Source organism: Polypterus senegalus, chromosome 6 (genome assembly GCF_016835505.1).
Source record: "Polypterus senegalus isolate Bchr_013 chromosome 6, ASM1683550v1, whole genome shotgun sequence".
Lineage (NCBI taxonomy): Eukaryota > Metazoa > Chordata > Cladistia > Polypteriformes > Polypteridae > Polypterus > Polypterus senegalus.
The window spans coordinates 96,124,420-96,148,922 of NC_053159.1; the positions used below are offsets into that span (position 1 = coordinate 96,124,420).

The following is a 24,503-nucleotide window of genomic DNA, read 5'->3' on the forward strand; positions in this document are numbered from 1 at the left end:
ACGAAAACCACATTGTTCCTCCTGAATCCGAGGTTCAACTATCCAAAAGATCCTCCCTCTCCAGGACCCCCGAATAGACTTTTCCAGGGAGGCTGAGGAGTGTGATCCCTCTGTAGTTGGAACACACCCTCCAGGTCCCCCTTCTTAAAGAGGGGGACCACCACCCCGGTCTGGCAATCCAGAGGCACTGTCCCCGATGTCCATGCGATGTTGCAGAGACGTGTCAATCAAGACAGTCCTACAACATCCAGAGCCTTTAGGAACTCCGGGCATATCTCATCCACCCCCGGGGCCCTGCCACCATGGAGTTTTTTGACCACTTCGGTGACCTCAGCCCTAGAGATTGGGGAGCCCACTTCCGAGTCCCCAGGCTCTGCTTCCTCATTGGAAGGCATGTTAGTGGGACTGAGGAGGTCTTCGAACCCCAACCGACCCACAACGTTCCGAGTCAACATCAGTAGTGCACCATCCCCACCATATACAGTGTTGACACTGCACTGCTTCCCCCTCCAGAGATGCCGGACAGTGGACCAGAATCTCCTCAAAGCTGTCCTAAAGTCATTCTCCATGGCCTCCCCAAACTCCTCCCATGCCCGAGTTTTTGCCTCAGCAACCACCGAAGCCGCATTACGCTTGGCCTGCAGGTACCTATTAGCTGCTTCCAGAGTCCCATAGGACAAAAGGGTTCGGTAGGACTCCTTCTTCAGCTTGACGGCATCCCTCACCACCGGTGTCCACCAATGGGTTCAGGGATTGCCGCTGCGACAGGCACCGACCACCTTACGGCCACAGGTCCGGTCAGCCGCCTCAACAATAGAGGCACAGAACATGGCCCATTCGGACTCAATGTCCCAAACATATTTGTTTGTTTGCTAATTATTGCTTTGTGATTTATCATTTTCTTATTTGTATTTTATTAATTGTTGTTTAACTTAATTGTAAGGTGACCTTGAGTGATAAGAAAGGTGCCTATTAAATGTATTATTATTATTATTATTTATTTTGAACAACAAAAATATTCTTTAACAAAATCCAATACTAAATATAAAGGATTTTTGCAGTCACAGGAAATATAAGGGTGTATTTATAAAGCATGCAGACTGAGTTTTGATAGTGAAAAGGTTTCTAGCAGAGGATGCTGATCAGCATGAGCAAGGTTTGACTAGCATAAATCTAATAGAGCTAACAGATTGTGTCTCAAAATCTTCTGCTTTTTTCAAAACCCTTGCCCATATTTCAGTCAGTTCTTAGCACTTAAAAATGTGGTCTAGGCAGGGAAAAAAAAATATTTAAAGCAAAGTCAGTAGACTTTAACACACTTTTGATTTTGCGGTCTTCAAAATACTTGCAACATGACCTACCTTGCTGTTGGCCCTGCAAAGGTAACACATTCTGACCAAGCTCTCCATTGAGCCATAACTGCATGCGGATAAATGGTTCTCGGCCCTTCTGTGTCAGTTTGCTCCAGGGTTTGGGCCTAGATAGCATATCACTAACACTTCCTTGTGAAAGTCCCAACACCTAAGGAACAAAGAGCATTAAAAAGAAATACATAAGTCAACTACACAACAAAAATAAACACCAAAACTTCCAGAAATGTATCCCACCTCCCAAAAAAATCTGTTCACAGACTTTTTACATACATTTCGCAGACAATATTACACACACTGTTGAGACTTCTCAGAAAAAAAAAGTAGGAAATAGAGGAAACACAGAATGTGCTGTTTATGCTTAAACACAAATTCAGTGTCTAATTCTATTACTTTAAGAAATAAGTAATCAGTGTCTACGTCATGGAAGGATAAACGATTTTGAACCAGGATGTTAACAACTAGCTGTTGATTCATTAGCTCAGCTTGAGTTTAAACTGAATAGTTGTGTTGATGATACAATTCAATTCAAAATTGTATGATTGGAAATTTAATTTAATTGCATCATTGCAACACCTAATAAACTTACTTTGAGACAAAATGCTAATTTAAACAGACACAAGGGCAGCATCTAAATAAAATGTCAAATAGTTTTACATCTTAAATAAGAACAGATGCATTCAGTGAAAATAAAGAGTGCTACATGAAGTTTGGATTAGTAGCACTGAAGGTCAAAGAGTGACAAACGGTGCTACAAACTGTGTAATATTGTGCTAAAATACAAAAGCAGCACAGCTACAATGCATTATCACACAAAAAACAAGTGAACTGCTTTCAAAGAAAGCCAGTGATAACTGGTGCCCACAGAAAAATCACACAATTGTGTACAATGACATGTTGTCCAGCAACATAACAATAATCATATCTTATTTATAGAGCAGTTGATGACACATGCTTTTGGCAGCTAATCAATTATGTTGAATTAGAGAACCAAAATTTATCTAGAAGTGGTGTCACTAGCTGAAATAAAAATAATAAAAAAAACATTTTACTGAGAAAATACAAGAGCTAAAAACTCAGCTAGCTACAAGCCAATAAGCTCTCAATCACAACTGACTTGGATTGCGCTAGCAATCAAGAGTCATATCAAATTAAAATGACACTATGCAGATAAAGACTGACTGATAAAAGGGCACTAGGGACACAACATTTTCAACCAGGCATATTGCTTGCTGAGAAACTAACCCCTTGTAGACATGGGGACAAGCAGGCAAAGTGGTTGTGCGTGTTTGTGATAACACACTAAACAATATGAATGTATATTCACAAACACTTGTGAGCCTCAGAAGCATGTTTCATTTGTATTCCACTGCCAATGACTGACTTAGTATGTATCTTAAACATGGCAAGAGACTACCTGAGCATACCTGGAACATTAGTGCATGGCATTAGTGCATTTGTAAAGGCCAAATCATGCAGATGTATGCAGATTGACACATGTATTTTGTAGACAACCACTTTCATCTTGAGAACTGTGCTCAAACTTCCACAGTTGAGTCCTTGCTGCTTGAACTTCATGTTCAAAGAGTATGTGGCAGCCTTGTCAATTAATAGATTGAGCAAGTGATTAACTCTTAAACAAATCAATACACTAAACTTAAACAAAAACACAAAGTACTTTCCAGTATTGCAGTGAAACACTTTGTGATCCAGTTTCACTTAACATTAAATAAATTCTTACATGCATAAAACATAAACAAATTCTTTTCTGGGAAATTTATCCTTGTATTATATGCTACGTGTACCATGGCAGCACACTGGTTAGTGCTGCTGCTTCACGTATCTAGCATCCTGGGATCAAATCCTCAGCCTGTCCATGTGAAGTCGTCTCATTCTCACCGTGTAAGAGTGGGTTTTCCTCACACAACCCCAAAGGGTTGACATTATCATTGTATTAATGTCTGACTCAAAAGTGGCCCCATTGTGTGTGTTGGTGTGTGTGTGAGCGAGCCATGCAGTGTCTCCAACACTGCTGAGATGGACTCAACATGTCTATACTCTCACCCTCACAAACCTGAATTGGATTAAGTGGGTTTCAGTATGTTATGGACATTAATTATTTCTGTGTGATTGAGCAGGCAGTCTCATTTTATTGATAATCATTCATCATAGGATGTCAACTATCACTAATGAAATGTGATCAAAATTTGCCTTCCATTTAGATTCCACATATTTTGATTTCAGAAAAGCACAAGGTTTTCAGCAATCCCAGAAGAAATGGGAGTAAGGTAGGAACCGTCCCTGGATGAAATCCCACAGAGCACACTCATAACAAACTATGGTTACAGCTTCAAATGGCTTTAGAATATTGGCAAAAATGGGATATATAAGAAATACACACACAAGCACGAGGAGAACTGACAACTTTCACAACACAGTGACAGATCCAGGATTAAAAATTGGCCACCTGGAGTTGTGCGGCAGCAACATAAACTATTGTAGTACACACAGCAACATTTACTGTGCCAAATCTCAAAGGTATATGGTTAAAAAAGCCAAATGCATTAACTGCATAGGCTCTGACTGTGGTCATAATTAATATATTTATAAGATATAAGAAGTGTGTTAAGGAGGGCTTGCTCATAGAGAAAAAAAAGAAAAGAGTCTTGTGTTTGAAAATGTATTTCTCTCGGCACATTGTTAAAATTTCTTTAGGACATCTTTAGTTATTTCCCAAAAAAGATGCATTATGGACAGCTCTTCATATGTATAGTGGTTGGTGACTCTTCCATTCACAATAACATTTAAAGGTAACAACTACATTACTAACTTGATACCCTACTCCTTACAACAGAAATTAAATGCCTTATGCTCACTAGGTTAAATAAAGCACACATGTTCCAACATGTGGGATATAAGAGGAAAAACAAATATCAGAAAGTGCCTAAATTTGATTTTGCTTCAATCAACAAACTGTGAAACAGTTGATATTTTTAATTGAAAAAATGTCATGTTAACTGGAGGTAAAAAGAAAGTTCAGATCAAAGATAGGCTTATTACGTGTATCACACAGACAAAGCCTAGTGTAGGGAGGAAGCTAAGAAACTACTTCCAAAGCTCAATTTAGGCTGTACACTGGGAAGGCCCTGACCTTTTCTCCAAAGATCCGCTGGCAGATGCCATTCTTGGCTAGCTTCTCCTTGACCTGGCGTGTCAGATCGATGGTGTCCACCTCCTGGTACATGTAGAACTCATACTGCTCCGGGGTCAGCGGTGGGACAGCAGGCTTGGTGGGCTTGGTGAGGGGCAGCAGCGGGGAGGAGGGCAGGGGGCTGCTCTGAGGGGTCTCGCTGCGGCTGGCACCCTGCATGCTTAGCTCTGAGCTCTGTGAATAAGGAGACTCTGCGCTCGGCCAGTCCTTCCAGTAGTCTGAGGAGGATGACGCAGGGGCAGAGGACCCACCCAGCCGTGGGGGCTTCTGACAACACAGAAACAGCGAGCAATGGGTAAGTTAGAAGGAAAAAAAAAACACTATGGAGAAATTAAATTTGCCTCTTAAGAGTTAAAACTTTGTACATTAAATGCAAAACTGCATGTATTAGTTAATATAGAAATAAAATCACAACTGAAGGTGTACTGATAAATAACTTTCATAAGAAGATAAACATTCCTTTGTCAAATTAAAAATACCAATATGCCAAATAAATTATTTTTCTTCACCTTCAGATTGGCCAAGTCATTTCAGACCCTGCTACCGCAAACTGCCCTTTCATTTACTGCAAAATCCTACCAGTTCTGCTGTGCAGCCCCATCCCCATACTCCTCTAGGCCACATCAGGCCAATCCAGCCCTGTTATATTATCTCCACTTCCAGCTGACCCCTTCTTGTTTTGTGTCTTGCTTATGCTCCGCAAGCATAGTATATACAAGTCAAGTGAGCGATTTCTAAGAGTGGTTAATATGGTTTCTTGCCAGTTTAACTGGTGAGATGTTCAATCCAAAAAACCCTGGCCTATCTGATCTCTGCTCACATATATCATACCTGCAATAGCTTTCCTTGACAAGCCACTAATCTCAAATTGCAAATGAATGGGTGTTTTTAATACCTCTTTGACATCTTCTGGAACACGGCTATCATCTGTAGCAAGTGGAGCACTGCGTCGATCTGAATGCATGGTGCTCCACCATTGGTCCCTCCAACAGGCTGTACGGTTGCTCTCAGCATTCTTTCCCTGCTTTGGACCGCCATCAGCAATTCCTTGGAGTTCTGCAATTGGTGACTCTGTATTCTCCTTTTTGATTGTACTGCAAGAATGAAACTCCAGGACGGAAGCCGAACCAGTAGGCTTCTTCAGAGAAAGGGACATTGGAGCAAATGCAGGAACTAACTGAGGAGTAGCCAGAAGCTTGGGTGATAATACAGAGATCTCTGTTGTGGACAGAGGTCCAGATTTGAGTATGGGCTCCAAAGCAGCTTGCTGGGCTTCCATTTCCCGTCGTGCCTGTTCCAAGATTGAGCGGATGGCTTCATCTGAGCTGCTTCCTGACCCAGTTCCACAGGCACTGCTGCTCGAAACTGAGGAAGACTGAGAAGGCTCAGCTAATGGAAAAAAAAAAATCCTATTAATTTCAGATGACTGATAAAAAAAGTGATCAAAATATAGGACTACAAAGTAACCTGAAACCACTACAAGCAAAATTTTCATTTGTGCTTCAAGGGTTGGGTAATATGTTGGCTAAAAATTAATGACACTGAACAAAACAATTTTAGAAGAAACTGGCCATAGTCCTTACCACACATGCACATACAGTGGAAGATCTAATTTTACCATTTAGGCCAACAGATGGCAGAGGTGGAGTGTGGATTTGTCCCCTTACATTTGTAATCTTCAAGAGAAAACCTCTCTGGGTGTGATAGACATAGACATTTGAAAAGCAGAAAGTACATGTTTCTAGGTTTATCTCTGAAACCAAAAATCATACATCCTTCTCACAGTGTTATAAGCCCATGTCTTTCTTTTCATGCCGTTTGGTGCCAGAGTTAATCTTGGTAGTAGAGGGAACATCACTAGAACCATTACAGGATGGTATGTAACGTAAAATATCTCCATTTGAGATTCTTTCCTGACAGATGTTATGCAAGCTGACTATGGACAAGAAATATTTATGCTGTTACAGTAGCTTTGATAGGGCAAGGTTGTATCACAGTGTGATTTATATGCAGATGCATACAGACCTGGAAGCATCTTACCTGTCTTCTGCACCTGCAGCTCCCTCTTAGCCTGCTCCAGGATAGATTTGATGGCTTCATCTGAGCCACTCTCTGTGCTCCGAATTCGAGTTGTAATGTTCCCTGTGGGTCAAGAGAAAAAGAGACAATGATCCACCTTGAGTGAAAGAGAAATAGGCATTACAGATTAGAAGAAACATTTTTCTTTCGAATGAATAGACCTTGAAGCAAGTATTTTATTTGCAAGGTTCCTCATATGTGACAGCAAAAAGGATAAAAAAGGGATAAAAAAAGATATGCTGCCACAAGAAGCAACTCTCTGATTTCAGGCATCAGCCTTTCTGTAATTAAATATCATAAAAATAGATTATGATAACAGAGAACTCTCTGGGTATTTGTCTGGTACAATGGATACCATAAATGAAAGACAACATAAAAGTCTAATTTCAGTTGAGAAAAGTGCAAATCTTTCCTATAGCTTAAGTGTAATAATACTGATGGTCTACCATGCATAACAGCCAATCACAAAGTGGCAAGTAAAGGCTTTTAAGCTGACTTTGAACTGACCCTTGAAATCAGGAAATGGAAGATATTCATCATTTTAGAATCATAATTAATACCACACAGTGTTTGGATTCACCAAAAATGAGGAAGTGAGAATTTACTGTCTATTACTGACACAGGAAACAAGTCTTTCACTTGCTTATATACAGTAGAGAGAAGCACAAAGAGAACCAAAAGATGCCATCCTCTTTTAAATAATAAGGAAGTGACCTGTTTCAAACAAGAAAAAATCTCCCTATGTTCATCTTATTGTATCAAAGACCTGATGAACATAGCAAAAAGTAAAATACTAAAGAAATTAGAAGGCATTCACTTACTAAAACAGCAAAAACTTTCCTTGTTAACTGAAACAAATCTGGCTCATACAATTTACAACTATGTTCACGCCATTTAAATAAACTAAATGTTCATCCATCAAATACAAAACTGCATCTCTAATCCATGATATCTATGAAAACAGCAGAGGGAGCTGTAGTTTTGGTTTTGGGTTTTGTAAGCACTTGTAGGGCACCATTCATTCACAGAAAACTGTCCTATGTCATATGGGTAGAAAAATTTTAGGAATTCAAATTAAAGAGCAGCCAAGTGATGTATTTGAGATAATTTGATCTATAAACTGTTTCTTTTCAAGTTCATCAGATATCACCCTGATGTATTTGACAAAAAAAGAACTCAGACTGGATTAGACATGCAGGGGTTGAGAAAGATAGTTGGGGAGGAAAGAGAAAAAGGGCCAACCACACCCGGACATTTAAAACTGCTTTCACAATGATTTTTCAGATCATATCCAGAAAGATTAAGAAATATGTCAAAAGGAAAGAGAAAAACAGCTGAACTAGTTGTTTCTGTGGCCAATCTGAAGAAAAATGTTTTAGTGTCAAACAATCTTGTGTACAGGCAAAATTTATTATAAAGCTGAAAACTTAACTGGGCTCTTATTTCCAGACCTGAAAGGAGACCAGATAGACATGTATTTTGTTAAACCTATGTGCTGTGAAAAACAACTCCATTAGTCAGGTCCATCACCCCTTTTGCTTCCATTATTACTTTTTGTTTTGATTGTTCAAGTCCTTGTTTTTCAGCAGACTCCAGGCCAGAATGAAAAGACTAGGCAAGCCAAAAAATACATCAATACAAGTTTATCACACTCCAATCACAATAAGTGACGGCAAAAAACAGACCTGGCCACGACGTACCTTCTGAGCCATTTCTTCTTTTCGGTATCTCCTGAAACACTCTGTTCAGGGTCTGGCCTGGATTCTCTGTTGAAAAACAAGCGGCAACAGATAGAAAAAAATAAGTAAAGAGGGGTTGGGGAAAAAAAAAAACGAAACTGAAGGAGGTGAAGGAAAACATGTCTCATGTTCAATAGAAGGAGAGAACAGCTACCACTCTCCACTGAAATCCATGTCTCCTTTGGAATCAACTAAGCCTATTAAATTCCGTACATGGACTGACTTAACAGTTATCCTGAAGTAAATTGCAAAACACAATTTAAATGGTGTACACCATAGTAACTTCAGAAATGTTGCAGATGGCTCAAAAGCGAGACAATTCACATGCATGCTCAGAGCAATACAAATAAATCTATTAAGTTCAACTTAGTAAAAGTCAAACCATTCAAGACCAAGATGTAGGAGGTAGCATGCCTACAGTAAGCAACCGACAATCCCATCCATCAAGTCTGCTGCGTTGTCATTCTAGACAACGTTTCTAAATACTGAGCTATGGTTGCACTGGTCGAGTGCCCTGACTGACCACCCTTAATAAAGCAATGTGAGGTTGAAAATTACATTTGCTGTCATCATAAAAATATAGCCACATCAAAAATTTCAGGCAACTATTCCAAGCAGTAGTTGGAAAGAACAAATAACATCAAATAACTTCAAGCTCTACACTAAATGTCTACTTTTGCATCAAATTACATTTGTCGATGATATTAATATTTTATGTTTGATCAATAACTTTTCAAATTAAAAGATTTTTCTAGTGAAACAACATCAATGACACTGGATCATCTCTCATTAGTATACTGCTAGACTGTCAAACGATTTCCATTTTCAAGCCAGTGGTACACAACCGTAGCGTCTGGGACCAATATATGCAAATTTTAACAAGTACGAACGATCTGCTATTATTTAAGAGCAACAAATGGAGACCATCAATGATTGAATTACACCAGCCTTAGGTGTCTGTGACAAAGAGTCTGCTTTTACAAAGACTGCAGTTAGCAGCACATACTGTTAAGGATGTCACAATACATTTTTGTATTAGATATCAAAACCAGTGAAAATTAACAATACTCAATACCACGGCAAAAACAGAAATCCCATTGAATGTCTTTTTATTAAAGTACTGTACATCCATTTACTGAAGTGAACAATATTTTGCCTTTTTCTGCATTACAATATAAAATATATAAATACTATCAGTAACAATATCTTTAAAATATTGGTATATCCATTGAGTAGGTACCCAAATAGATAGATAGATAGATAGATAGATAGATAGATAGATAGATAGATAGATAGATAGATAGATAGATAGATAGATAGATAGATACTTTATTAATCCCAAGGGGAAATTCACAGATATCATTTTAGTAAACAATTACTAGCATTCATAAATATCAAAACGCAAAACGCATATAAAGGATTATATATCATGAACTACCTGGTTTATCTTAGTATGTGAACAATCTAAATGTATTCTCTGACATTTTTTGTCCAGTAACTGAAACTAATGCTTAAAATCCTTACTAAATATAAATATATATGGACTGTTGAATTAGTCAATTACAATTCCAGATATTTCCATTTAAACAGACTCTTTAAAGCAGCCTTTGTAAAAACATGCTTTTACAGTCTGGTTTGTCAGTAAACTAATCAGTTAAATTTGTTATATTTGCTATTGTGAGATTTATATTTGCATAATTATCTAGTTAAAAAATATTACTAAACAGTAACATTTAACAGGCGCATCAAATTAATTCAACTTTTAAACATCAGAAACTCATGGTGCTTTTAATTTTCCAAATCTGTCACTCCTTTTTTTTTTTGAACATTTGCCCCAACTTTCAGTTTTACATGAATCCTTTATTTCAGAACTCATGTCAAGCAGCATTGTTTTGTGTTTTCAAGGTTTTTGCATGAGTGATTAGACTTTATTTCTTATGTTTGTGTACAAATGAAGAACTTAAAATTCAAAGGCCTGTTTTAACCTGTACTCAGTAAATTTAAAACTATGAGGCAGCACTACATTCTCCAATGTACCATTCAAATATATGATGTGTACTTTTAATTACGGCATATACTAATGAATGGTAGTTTGCTCTCAAAAGCCAAATGAGTGACATAAATTCAGTGTTTGCAGATTCATATTTAGCAATGAACTATGTTGTATTGATTCTCCTTGTAACTGCATGTTTTGCAGATGATATATCTTTATTAACATGGTATATGTCATATTAATAGGCTTTTCTTGTATTATTTTTCCTTCCAGAGTAAACTATCTACTTGCACTATCTACAATTTACTTACTTACTATACATGAGTGCAGTGCTAACTTTCTTAGTACTACCAATACTATTAAAAAAAGCTGGTACCAATACATTTTTGAATTTTGGTAGTGAATTAGTACTGAAATATCAGTTCTTGTGACATCCCCACATGCAGTAGATGGAAATTTTCTAGCTGTGGCCATCACTACTTTCGTCATCCTCTTTTCATCTATAATATTGCTTAGACAATCAGTTTATTTGTTCAAAAGGGCTAGTTAAAAAAATTGGATATGTCTGCAGGAAGTCTACCCTTAAAGGTAAAGCATAGGGGACAACTGAACATTCATGTGAAAATAGAAAAGCTTAAAGACTTAATATAGGAAAGCTACCATGTAACTAACAGACCCAGAAGTTACCTTGAGACATAATCAGCAGATTTGTCCATAATTAGATGTTAGTTTTTCCCAATTTTCCTAGTTTTCCTAATTTTATGTAAAACAGACTTGCTAAGTGCATGTCCATTGTTTAGTATTATGTTTAACAACACAATGGGGTTTTTTTTTTATTTATTTTATGGCTCCAGCAGACCCCCGTGGCCCTGTAGTTTGGATATAGTGGGTTGGATAATAGATGGATGATTTTACTGTAATCATTCCATACAAATAGATACATTTTTACAGAAAATAGGACTGAAAACAAATCAACCCCCACCCCTAAGAAAGAGAGTATGGCCAACAGAGTAAAACTTAAAGCTAGTAAACATATGTAAATTGATGAGTTTAATAAGCGGATAAAGATAAATGGAGAAGAAAAAGAAACGGGAAGAGAATCTGCTTCCTCAGTGCTTTAAGAGCTTAATCTAAAATGTTATTAATTTGATCCTGCCAGTTTTTGAAAACGTTCCGCACAGATCCTCTAAGTGAGAATTTGATTTTTTTCCAATTTCAAATAGTATAAAACATTAGTTACCCACTGACTTAAAAGAGGAGAGTTAGGATTAGAAGTCTATGTGCCAGTAGCGTAGTAAAGGCAATCACAGTTTGTTTCTCCTTCTCCACTTTAACCCCATCTGGAAGTACACCAAACACAGCTGTTAATGGGTTACAAGGGATTGTGACACCAAGGCTGTCTGAAAGACATTTAAAGATTTTGGTCCAGAATGATGTTAATTTGGTGCATGCCCAAAACATGTGACCCAGTGAGGCTGGAACTTGATTGCAGCGTTCGCAGGTTGGATTTTGCCCTGGAAACATTTTAGAAAATTTTAAACGAGACAGATGTGCTCGAAATTGAATTTTGAGTTGAATAATGATATGTTTTGTGCATCGAGTGAATTCTCTACATTGCTACCTTCCACTCCTTTTTCTGATATACTGAGTGAGAGATCCTTTTCCCACTGTCCTCTTGGATTTTTGAAAGGGAGGGACTGTAAAATGGTTTTATATATTGCAGAAATGCTGTCTGAGTTTTCGAAACTGAGCAATGTTTTTTTCCAGCACAGAGGAAGGTGGGAGATGAGCAAAATCGGGCAGGTTCTGTTTAACAAAGTTTCTAATTTGAAGATAGTAAAAGAAAGGTGTAGCTGGAAAGTTAAATTTGGAATGTAATTGTTCATAGGATGCAAAGACGTTGTCTAGGTAAAGATCTCTAAGTGATTTAATCCCAGATGTTTTCCAGGCATTAAAAACTGCATATGTTTGCGAGGGTTGAAATAGGTGGTTCTGGTGCAGAGGTGCCACAGATAAAGGATTCTCTATTTTAAAATGCTTCCTACATTGGATCCTTATTCTGAGTGAGTGAAGCACAATTGGGTTGTTAGTATATTGGCGATAACTTGCATTTATAGGGGCACAAAGCAGGGAGTATAAAGTACTACTGCAGGATTTTATTCTTATTGCAGACCAAGCCTGTTGTATGTTCATCTATTTGTGTCCATATCCAGGTTTTTATAGCTTGTATGTTTGCTGCCCAGTAATAAAACTGAAAGTTAGGTAGAGCCATGCCACCTTCTGCCTTAGGTCATTGTAGGGTCGCTCTTTGGATGCGTAGATGTTTTAAGCTCCAAATAAATGAGGCTATGGTTGGATCTAATTGCTTAAAAAATGATTTATTGATGTACAGTGGAAACTCAGCTTGGTTGTGAACCAAAGTAATTTCCCCCATAGGATTGTACTGTACGTAAATACAATTAATCCGTTCCAGACCATACAAACTGTATGTAAATATATATTTTTTAATATTTTTAAACACAAATATAGTTAATTATACCATAAAATGCACAGCATAATAGTAAACTAAATGTAAAAGCATTGAATAACTCTGAGAAAACCTTGAACAACAGAGAAAACTAACACTGCAAGAGTTTGCGCTATAGCACTATGAACCACTTGTTAAAAACACTATTTTTAATGAGTTTTAAGGACAGGGGAAAAAAATGAACATTTGAAAAATCCGTAATTTAATAAACCATCAAGAAAAGTAACAGTGCAACAATGCACGCTACGAACCGATCGCTGTAAACAGAAGTGAAGTGGAGGTTAAAATCCAATAGAAAAAATTCTTCATTAAATACGAGGTTAAAACAATGCTCAAATCCGTCTCTTTAAAAACAAGTCCGGTGCATTCTTTAACTGCCTTCTCGGTCTTATGTGTCCAGCTCTCTCTCTCGCTCGCGTGCGCGTGAGTGCACGTGCTAGTGTTTGTGTGTGTGTGTGTCTCTCTTGCGTGTGTGTCATTCTCTTTCTCTGTCTCTCTCTCTCTCACTGCACAGAGAGAGAGATGGAACACATGCGGAAATCATCAGCGTGCACAAACCAAAAGAGAAACTGGCTTGTTCGTATACCAAGTGTGTGGTCGTGAACAGATGCAAAAGTTTGGCAGTTTTTGGTCGTAAACCAATTTGTATGTGTTCCGAGACATTCGTTCATTCATTCATTCATTATTCAGAAGTGAAATTGGTCCTTATTTTGTTTAGGAAAGACGGTGGTTACTGCTTGGTGAAAAGTTTGTGGTAGAATTTGATTGTCTCTAGCTTCTGTAAATGTTGCTAATAAGAGGGGAGCTAGCCGAGTGGAGAATTTCTTATAAAATTCGACAGGGCAGCCATCAGGGCCTGGTTAAACAAGCCTATTATGTATACTGGCAAACCTATTATCTGTATCTTGGCTATTAGCATATCCCGAAATATAATGGTAAATAACAAGGTATTTGTGAGATACTTAATGTGTGAATTCAATTAGCGCTGCCTTTAAATACTTGACATAAAGAGACCATAATTATTTAGTAATCTTACTCGCGTCTAAAGCATGCCTCTGATATTATTTAAAAATAAATATATAAAGAGGTATATAAAGAAGGTAAGAAAAGTAGGAAGGTTAATGAGAATTAACTGAGCGTTAGATTAGTCAGGGCAGGGCTATATTTCAGCCAGTGCCTAAAAACTGTTCTCCACTACACTCTCACCAATTCCTTTCTATGAATCACTCACCTTCAACTGAATTGTTAAACTTAAATTAAACAGGAATATCATTCAGTTATAGGTGGACTCTAGTTTACAGAGACTACTACAGTAATTTATTTAAACAATTTAATATAAAAAATGTACAAGTTTCAACCCCCCCGTGCTGTTTGTTTACTGGTTGCTACTGCAATGGAATCAATTGTATTAGATCATCAGCCTTCTTCTGGCTACAGGAAAATGAAAGGCTCTATAACTTGCTGTTTTCAAAGACATTTAGAACTGTTTTACTTTTACTCTGCTAAATGGTAACTTTCTTTTTTAAATAGGGCATCATCTGAAATTTACATCACTGTCAAAATACTACATTTAATCATTATACTATTCAGTTATCCAAATGGTTTTTGTGCATGGTGCAGATTAAATCAGTCTTTTTTTTTGTTTTAAATTAGTGAACCAACAAATAATAAAAATCTGGTATCGGAATTGACCATAAAAATACTGACTAACACATCTTTTAAGAGTTACAGTGCTAGATGTTTATCTTCCTTTCTGAAAATCTATTTACTACATTTAATTAGTTCTGCTTGATTCTTTTCAACTTCATTATAAAGGCCAACTTGCCAATTTAGCATAGCCACAGTAAATTTGGTTTCACAAATAAACAGAAAAGCTTTCTTTAATAAAGCAACATTCTACAATAAACACCATTATTCAAAGGCAGTTTACCAGTGCTCAACTATGGTACAATTTTTCAAAAAAGCACATATAGGTTTAGTGACATATTCAGAGTTTCATTACCCGAGGCAATCTGCTACTATACTCCCCCAAAAGCCCCATCTCTATGGGGTACTCCCAAAAACACTTGCCTATTGTCACTGGGATCAAAACTAGATATTTCCATAAAGAAATGGATCTCTGCAAGAAGTACTGCTGTGATGTGTAATGACTGCCAAAACCACACAAACATGTCAACATCTTCATCAAGCAACCATGCAAAATCCACAATCAACTTTGGAGAAGAAGTGGGGTTAAGTTTTACTTTTGTCAAAAACTTGTGCAAATAAAAAAGGTCAAATTCTAGAGATTTTAGTTTATATATTCCAAGGCATGAAAGCAAGTTTTCTTTTTTTCTTAAATAAATTCAGCATAGGAAAGAAGAGTATTGGAGCAAAGGGACAAAATGGTACACATTCCACTGATTAGGGCTTGAAATCAGTTAAAAAAATGTAATCACATAAATGTATGTAATTATGATTAATAACATCTAACATTAAAATATATAATTATATAATTAATACAAATATCATGAAGTAAATAAACACTGAATCACAAAATTGAAGTAGAATCACCACAAAGGAATTAAAAAAAATAATGGCATAGTTTAAGCTTAAACAATTATTTTACCCTGAACTTTTATCAAAATACTATGTGAGCAAGAACAACCTGAATTTGAATGCCTTTCAAGATAAAAAGAAGGCAGTAAGAGAACGAGGCTAATGTATTAATTCTCAAATTGGCATAACATAAAAATGACTGAAACAACTGTAGACGTTGAATGCACTGATAAAGACTGATTCAAATGAAAGAATGAACATACTATTAATTGTTCATCACCATCAATTATTGAAAATTATACTCCCCACAAGTGCTGTGTCTGCGAACATCAATCTCAGAGCTGCTTTTTTTTGCTGTCCCCCTGTTCCACACCATCGGATAGTTTAGCAGATGTATAGATTTAATACTTTTTTTTTTGTTAGAATCTTGGTGTGCCTTGAGATTTTCTGGGTTACAAAAACATGCCACCAGAGAAAAATGGTTGCAAAACACTACTTTACCTACAACTTTGCTCCTGGCACACTAAAAAAGACTTCCATAGCTACCATCTTGCATAACAACTGACAGTGTGCATTGCTTGGATAGTTATGTTGCATTCTTTGCATAAATTAGCAAAGATACTGCAGACTGGAATAACGGGTAGGGATAATCATTACATTTCTGTTTCGTAGAATTTTATCATTATATTAGGGCAGTCAGCACTAAGTTAAATACAGAGATACTAGGGACTTATTTTATGATAATGCCACTTAAAGATAACTTATTTAGCACTAATGGGATATGACATTGAATTGATCTTCTTACAGAAAAATGAAATGAAAAAAAAAGAGAGCGCTTAAATTTTACCTTCGCAACTTTTCTTTAGCATTGCACCAGGCCTGCCGTAACCCCCCCAAACCTTTTTCTCCCATGCCCCTGAACCTATGTCAGTATGTATAAATCAAGAAAATTAACATCAGAGCCACGTATTCACATGTGGCATATCATTGTGAACCGTGTAATATGAAATGTTAAACCTTTAAATGAAAATTATATTTCATAAAATTTTTAAAGGTAGTATATAAATATGGTACTGGATGTGTATGTAAGTCTTCAGGACAGGTACATTCTTAATTTTTTGTATTATTGTTTCATAATGTTTAAAAAAATTACATTAAAATGCCACCCTGACTAAAAAGCTGCTTGAGGTGTTTGCTTCTTGGCCGGCTCTGAATGCAACAATATTTTTACCATGTTAAACATGGCCACATTAATGGCAAAACTTCATTATAATTAAGGTTAAGCACATATCAGTCTGATGCTTGACACGCTAACATATAATATACAGGAGTGCATGCATATGTATTTGTGCCACACAAGAATTTCAAAACACACCAATAACATTTTAGAATGTGCCAGCTTTTAAAGAGGCAAGTTTTGGATGAAGAAATGATAAAGCAGAGAGATTGTAAGTTTTTATGGACATGTTGACAGACCAGGATAGTCTAGCCGTAACAATTTCTTCCAACCTGTCCCAGAAAATTCCCAGATGCTCCTAGGCCAGATGTAATCCTTTTAGCCTATCCAATAACAATTCCTTAGTCTTCTCCTACTGGGCAAAGCTTTGAGCACTTCCCAATATGTGAAAATTATTAATAGGAACCAGTAACTATCCCGTGAAATAGCTTTGTGCAAAAATACACAGAAAAATTCACATTGAATTTTAACCATACATTAATCCAATTAAGGGATGCAGGGGGCTGAAGCCCATCACAACAGTGCTAGACAAATGACTGTTAAACAACCCAAGCTGGGTTGCTAGGTAGTCAATGGGCATACCTACCAAACAGTTTACCTAACATGCATATAGGAGAAACAAAGAAGGGAAAAACTCAGAGAAAATGTGTCATTGTGTCCAGATATTAGATTTGATGCCAGCCTAATGGAATTGTGAGGTATCAGCACTGATGACTATGCCACAATTACATTTCAAAAACCACAGCAAAACAGTAGACACACTGCCAAAGAAAACATCATACACTCAAAATTAGAAAAAGCAATACCAACAATTCAGGACTGGGGATTTCTGACTGGCCACTTAGCATAACATACATGGCACTTCCAAGTGGAATATAGGTAACAACTTGCATAAAAACAAGAAGCAAGTGAATTTTCAATATAAAAATCAAAAAGGCTGTCTAGACACAAACCTTGTAGTTTAACATACTGTATTAACAATAGAGATAGTGGACAGAAATTAACTTATCCATCTTAATAATAACTAAAAGTGCCTACATCAGGGGCCTCGTGTAAATGTTGTGTATGCCTGTTTCCACGCTCACTTCGAGATGTGTAAAAACTAAACTTGACGTAAAGCCACACACATTTTCACAGCAGGGTCCCACCTTGCATACGCACATTTCTGCTCAGTTTTGCAAACTGGCAGCACCCAGATTCAAAGCAGTGCTACTGTTTCTGATATCTGCTTATCTTTTATAGAATCACATCTATGATGCGGGTTTTATCAAATACACTGAAATTAATTGCATATTGTTAACAAATTTAGTTCACTTTATTGTAATCATTCTGAAACAATATAATGGTGCATAGCCAAACTATTCCAACTACCATGGCTGCTTTAGCGTTGTTAGAAGACATCGCAAATGGAAGAGTCAGAAGAGAGTGCATATTTAGAGATGATGATGACTGGTTTCTAAGTCGATTTCAATTTCTAAAAGCTATCCTCTTGCAGCTATGTGCTGAACCGGTGCCAAAGGCAGACTTTAAGGAATTCTGCTCTATCTGCTTCTTTGCAAGTTCTGTCCACTCTTGGGTTTTTAGTCACAGGAGCTTTTGAAAGTGAACCTGTTGAAGATCAGGTATTTCTCAATCAACACTTAGTCACGCCATGCCAGCTGTATAGGATGGTATTATACACTTGTCATTAAGATATACAAGATTTCAATACACTGTGGTTGAACTGGGAAACATCAAAGAGTACTTCGCCGCAACGTCCGGTTTTACAAATGTAATCGGAGTGGTCAACTGCACACACACTGCTATTGCAACGGCAACAGACAAATTACATCAGCCAGGGATGAATCACCAAAAGAATGAGCTGACATTACATCATATACTAGCAGGGGTGCCTATAAAAATGGCAGCTCTGCACAGTCACGGGTGTTTAATCTAACTAGTGCAGTAAAGGGCAAGCAGTCCTTTCAAGGATAAATAGCAGAGAATCGATCTGTTGTGGTGTTCAGCACAAACACTACTATAAAGGCACCTTCAGAGAATAAATTTGTTTATGTAATGTGAAGGATGGCCGGCTATATATTCCAGACCACACCTCCAAGCAGCCAAATAGAGCCCTAACAGCGGCATGGAGGTTCCCCGAATTCCAGCAGAGCCTCATGGACCTTGTAGTTTTTATAAACAACCCTGCTGGGTACCATGGGGACCACCAGGAGCCGCTATAGGGAGGCTTGGGAAGTGCTACGTGCCCTATAACCCGGAAGTACGTCCTGGTCACATGAACAGTAGGAATGATGTGCTTCCGGGGTGAAGAAAAGACTTTGTATCCAACCCGGAAGTGATAAGAAATCTCATGGACCATAGGGTGGATTCACTTCTGGGTCAGGAGATATAAAAGGACCATGGGAAATCCCAGACGCGGAGCTGAGCTGGGAGGAAGGGTGGCAACGCGTCTGGGAGTGGAGGATTGATTATTGTTATTGGTTATTTATGATTATGTAATTATAATAATAAAAATAATAATTATTAGACTTTTACCTGGTGTTTGGCGTGGTACCTGAGGGTTCAAGGGAGCTGTAGCTCCCCCAACTGCTACAGTAAATAGATAGCATTTGCATTATATTAATGTGCTGCTCTATAGTGCACAGAAAGAGTATTGCAGCGTGCATGTACAGTACCTGAAGAGATGATTTATGATGAATCTGACCCACCAAATAATCAGTCAAATTGGACAGCATTACAACTTTGTTTGAATGTAATTAGCAGATTGTAAAAAACAGGTAATCAGATGCAGTATTTATTTTTTAAACAATTCATTAAATTTGTGGTCAATATCACATAGTACAGCCCTTATATTCCTTAGTTCATTGAGCACACCTTTTACAGCATCCACTATTGCATTTTGTGACTGTCTGCCCACCATCAAATGGTTGCCCGGCGGTTTCTGAGGCAGAAGTGTATGTGCAATAAGCACCTGAAGACATGCTTGGCACAGCAGGAACATCACCACCTAACCATCGCAAAGGGGTCAGCTTTTGTAATATTGTCTGAAACTGAATAAACAAACATTGGGCTACGATTCACCTTTTCACATTGACTGTGATATCTGATCACTTGTTTTTTATTTCAGGTACTGTACGACTTTCTGAACTTGAACTTTTGAGTGTTTCCATCATGCTTTTGTTGCTTATACCACTGCTTAAGCCAATAAATAATGTTTATCCTTGATTCTGCTTCACATTCACTGAAATTCCTTTAATTCACGCGCTTTTGTAATTGTCTTTTAACCAAATGCAGAATGGAAAGTAATATTTATATCAATTGCATATTAAAATATGCAAAATTTTGGAAGGAGACAGGGTGGGGCAGCAGGCTCATGCACGTGTGTTACATTTCACGCTGACCTGGATTTATGGAGTGGAAGTGCGTGGAAATTGGCTTATGCACGGTTTTGTGCACCTGAATTTTTTGTGATTAAGCACATTTCCACTTTCGTCTGTATGCCATGTTTTAATGTGAATTCTACACACAGGTTTATACATGAAGCCCCTGGTCTTCGTTGATTAATTAGATTTCACAAACAAACATTAAATATATATAATGTGTGTGCATTCTTTCACAGGGTTTCAAAGACACTTTTCAAAGAAAAACAGAAGAAAGCAAGCTCATTCTCAGCCTGGAAATGCATGTTTCTAAAGGTCTTGAAAAGCAGCTGAATTTTTAGTCTCTCCCTTCATTTTTGTCTAATTGCTACTCTTACCTTTTTTCCTTCATATTGCCCCAACTTTGTTCCCTCCTTCCCATCCTGCTCTTTCCTTTTCAGTTGCACGCCTAATTAAGTCTATACAGCTGTAACACTGTGTCTAGGAATGTTCTGATCAGGTTTTTTTATTCTTTATTTTTTTAAGGCTGAAACCGATCGTCAATTTAATGCTACTTGATTGACCAATTTAAACACTGATTTTTTTTTCATTATCCTTTTAAAAAAACATTTTACACTAACCTCCTGTATAATTAGACTCACAGAAGTGAATAGAAGCCTTATTTTCTATGTTACCTTTGGTATTTTTTTTAATTACTACTAGGGGGTTCACCCACAGCCCATTTTGCTTGCCAATCCCCCAGGCCTGCGCTATGCGCCAGCCACTTCGCGTCTCTACCGCTCACGTTGTGAAGAGGGGGGCTGAACACACCCCAAGGAGATGCGGTTGCTCCTCCAAAACCCCATCTTAAACAGTGATACAATGGAAAACGTTTTTTTTACCTCCTCTTTCCTCGATCTGCTGCTGGAGTGCTGCTGCAGCCGTGCCGCATGATCTCCATCTTGTGGGGAGCTTCGAACATGTAAAAGCATTTACAGTAGATGTCCTACTCTTTGTCTTTTATTTCTGGCACCGGGCGTGGTTAAATCTCTTGGCACAAAGTCTCGTCTCACAAGATGTTAATTCTTGATATTTTTAGTTTATAATTTAAAAACAGAATAAGAATCTGAAAATCTAACAAAATCACATTAAAATCTGATAAATTCGGAAAAGAATGATACCAAACATACAGTATATATGTAGGTTTTAAAATAAGCCCAATTTAAAGCGCGACAAAAAAGTGACATAAAAATGTCACATAAAATCGTTGCACTTTTAGGCTTAGGAGATATATATATTTATATATATATATATATATATATATATATATATATATATATATATATATATATTTATATATATAGAGTAGATAGAAAATTAACACCACAGGTGTTAACTGTTAATTTTTTATTAACAAAATGAAATTCTGTAGGCTTATTGTTCAGTGACCATAAAAATACTAGACAGATAAATTGATAAATGAATAAAGATAAATGGAGTAAAAGAGGGGAGAGAATCTGGTTCATCAATTTAAATGCTTATTCTAAAATGTTTTGTACAGATCCTCTAAGTGCAAATTTGATTTTTTCCAGTTACAAATAGTTACCCTCTGACCCTAGGTGAGTTAGGATTCTTCCAATTGAGCAAGATCAGTGTATGTGCCAATGGTGTAGTAAATGTAATTACAGTTTGTCCGTCTCCACTTTAAGCCCATCTGGAAGTACACCAAACACAGTTGTTAGTGGATTAGGAAGGATTGTGACTCCAAGGCTGTCTGAAAGGTATTTAAAGATTTTGGTCCAAAATGATGTAAATTTGGTACAGGCCCAAAACACGTGGCCTAGTGAGGCCGGAACTTGATTGCAGCGTTCGCAGGTTGGATCTTGCCCTGGAAACATTTTGGACAATTTTAAACAAAACAGATGTGCTCGATGTATAATTTTGAGTTGAATAATTCTATGCTTTGTGCATATGGAGCTTGAGCGAATTCTGGACATTGCTACTTTCCACTCCTTTTCTGAAATGTTGAGTAAGAGATCCTTTTCCCATTGTTCTCTTGAAACTTTGAAAGAGGCGGACTATAAAATAGTTTTATGTATTATTGAAATGCTGTCTGAGTCCTTGAGACTGAGCAACATTTTTTTCCACCATAGAGGTAGGTGGGAGGTGAGGAAAATTGGACAGTTTCTGTTTAACAAAGTTTCAAATCTGAAGGTAATAAAAGAAATGTATTGCTGGAAAGATAAATTTGGAGTGTAATTGTTCATAGGATGCAAAGACATTGTTTTTGTACAGCTCTCTAAGTGATTTAATCCCAAATGTTTTCAAGGCAGTAAAAACTGCATATGTTTGAGAGGATGGAAAAAGGTGGTTCTTGTGCAGAGGTGCCACAGATAAAAGCTTCTCTGTCTTAAAATACTTCCTACATTGGTTCCTTATTCTGAGTGAGTGAAGCACAATTGGGTTGTTAGTATATTGGCAATAACTTGTATTGGTACATAGCAAGGAATATAAAGAAGTACTGCAGGATTTTATTTCCATTGCAGGCCAAGCATGTGTATTTTCATCTATTTGTGTCCATGTTTTTTTATAGTTTGTATGTTTGCTGCCCAGTAATAAAACTGAAAGTCAGGTAGAGCCATGCCATCATCTGCCTTAGGTCTTTGTAGGGTCGCACTTTAGATACGTGGATGTTTTGAATTCCAAATAAATGAGGTTATGGTTGAATCTCATTTCTAAAAAAATAATCTACTGATGTACTATATATTGAAATGTTTTGAAATAAAAAGAGAAGCTTAGGAAGGATATTCATCTTAAAAATGTTAATTCTTCCATTTAAAGTGAGATGAAGGGTTGACAATCTATACAAGTCTTGCTTAATTTTTTTCAATACAGACAGCAAAATTTTGTTGATAAACAGCTTTATATTTACTTGTGATGTTTACCCCTAGGTATTTAAACTGATCTGCAATGATAAAAGGGAAGGTGTCCAATCTAATATTGTATGCTTGAGAATTCACTGGGAAGAGCACACTTCAATTCAAATTGATTCTGAGACCAGAAATATTTTGAAATTCTGTTAGTGCTGTTAGGACTGCAGGCACAGTATTTTGTGCATCTGATATTTACAGTACCATATCATCTGTATATAAAGAAAATTTCTGTTCCAGTCCTTCTCTGATAATCCACTTTATCTCAATAGCATTTCGACAATGAATTGCCAGTGGCTCAATGGCGATTGCAAAAAGCAGTAGTGACAAGGGGCATCCTTGCCTGGTACTACACTCTAGTTTAAAGTAGTAATTTATCCAGAAGACATAAGACTAACATGCTTAACAGGTTTATAAGTAAAATACACCTTTTGCGGTTAAGTTTACCAGCCTGTAACAATTTCAAATTTGTCTTTATCTTTTCTTTTCTTTTTCCAACTAAAAATGTAAGCTGCTGCACTTAAAAACAAGCTCACCATACAAACTGAAACAATGTTCATTTTAATTAAAGAACCAAAAAAAAGGTCTGAATTTCAAGTAGCTTTTGTTGCCTTTTGTCAAAATGTACAAGACAACTTCTACAATTCTTTTTTCTTAGTTTATTACTCTCCTTTCTCAATGTAAACGTTAAACTCCCTGATAAAACAAGCCTCCACTGCTGCTCTTTGTTTGCACTGCAGGAAGTTTGTGACTTCTGTAACAACTTGCGTAAAGGTGCACTCCAAGTATATTACCGTACAGTTTGGGACAGCAGGGGCTGAAAAGAAGCTGTCTTGCATTAATTAAATTAAAAAAAAATGTAATTCACACTAAAAGAAACAGCAAAGATTTTAAATACTATCCTCCACTAGCACACTTCATAGCAATCACAGACTTCTGTAAGCACTTTAACCATGTTATGTTTTACAATACTACCTTTACCTCCTCTCATTCACAAAACAAACAAAATGAAGAGCGGGTTAGAAAAAAAAAAGTCTCAGTCTACAAACTTCAGCTTGCTATAGCTAAATTTGAATGTTCACATGCAATTAAGTAGTATTTAGTCCACATGTTGTAAAACTCAGTGTGTTTGTTTCGTTTATGTAAAGTCATGCATGTTGTGGAAGATACTACGATAATAACAACAATAATAATAATAATAATAATAATAATAATAGGCAGTGGAATCATGTCAGTAGGGCTCTGACTACTTTTGTTTTATCAATTTAAAAATAGTTATTTTAAGTTATTAAATTTTGTATGCAATATGATATGACAGCACAACATGACATATTTTTTATGTCAAAAGTATATGATCAGTGTTTTTCGAATTTGTTATTCTTTAACAATCATGCTCTATATTAAATGCCACATAAAATTGGATTCTAAAGTGAAGTGCTTTTTTATATATTTTAAAAATACCTTGTCTGTTCTTGATGATTACAATGGGGCTGAAGGGTAAATTGATCCACAAGTGACAG

At 36.9% G+C, this 24,503-nt stretch overlaps 1 protein-coding gene across 6 annotated transcripts in view; it reads right to left on the reverse strand.

Moving 5' to 3' along the window:
* cux1b (cut-like homeobox 1b) overlaps positions 1–24,503 on the reverse strand; it is a 497,544-nt gene that overhangs the window by 120,015 nt on the left and 353,026 nt on the right. For 2 of the 6 annotated variants that reach the window (XM_039756580.1, XM_039756584.1), the window contains exons 16-20: positions 8,346–8,426; positions 6,622–6,723; positions 5,477–5,970; positions 4,522–4,848; positions 1,362–1,521 (exon numbers count right to left, since the gene is read on the reverse strand). The exons of 1 other annotated variant lie outside the window; for it this stretch is intronic. In XM_039756580.1, the coding sequence (XP_039612514.1) occupies positions 1,362–1,521; positions 4,522–4,848; positions 5,477–5,970; positions 6,622–6,723; positions 8,346–8,426 (1,164 nt within the window). The remainder of the gene's footprint in view (positions 1–1,361; positions 1,522–4,521; positions 4,849–5,476; positions 5,971–6,621; positions 6,724–8,345; positions 8,427–24,503) is intronic. 3 more of the 6 variants (XM_039756582.1, XM_039756583.1, XM_039756585.1) reach the window with 3 other exon arrangements.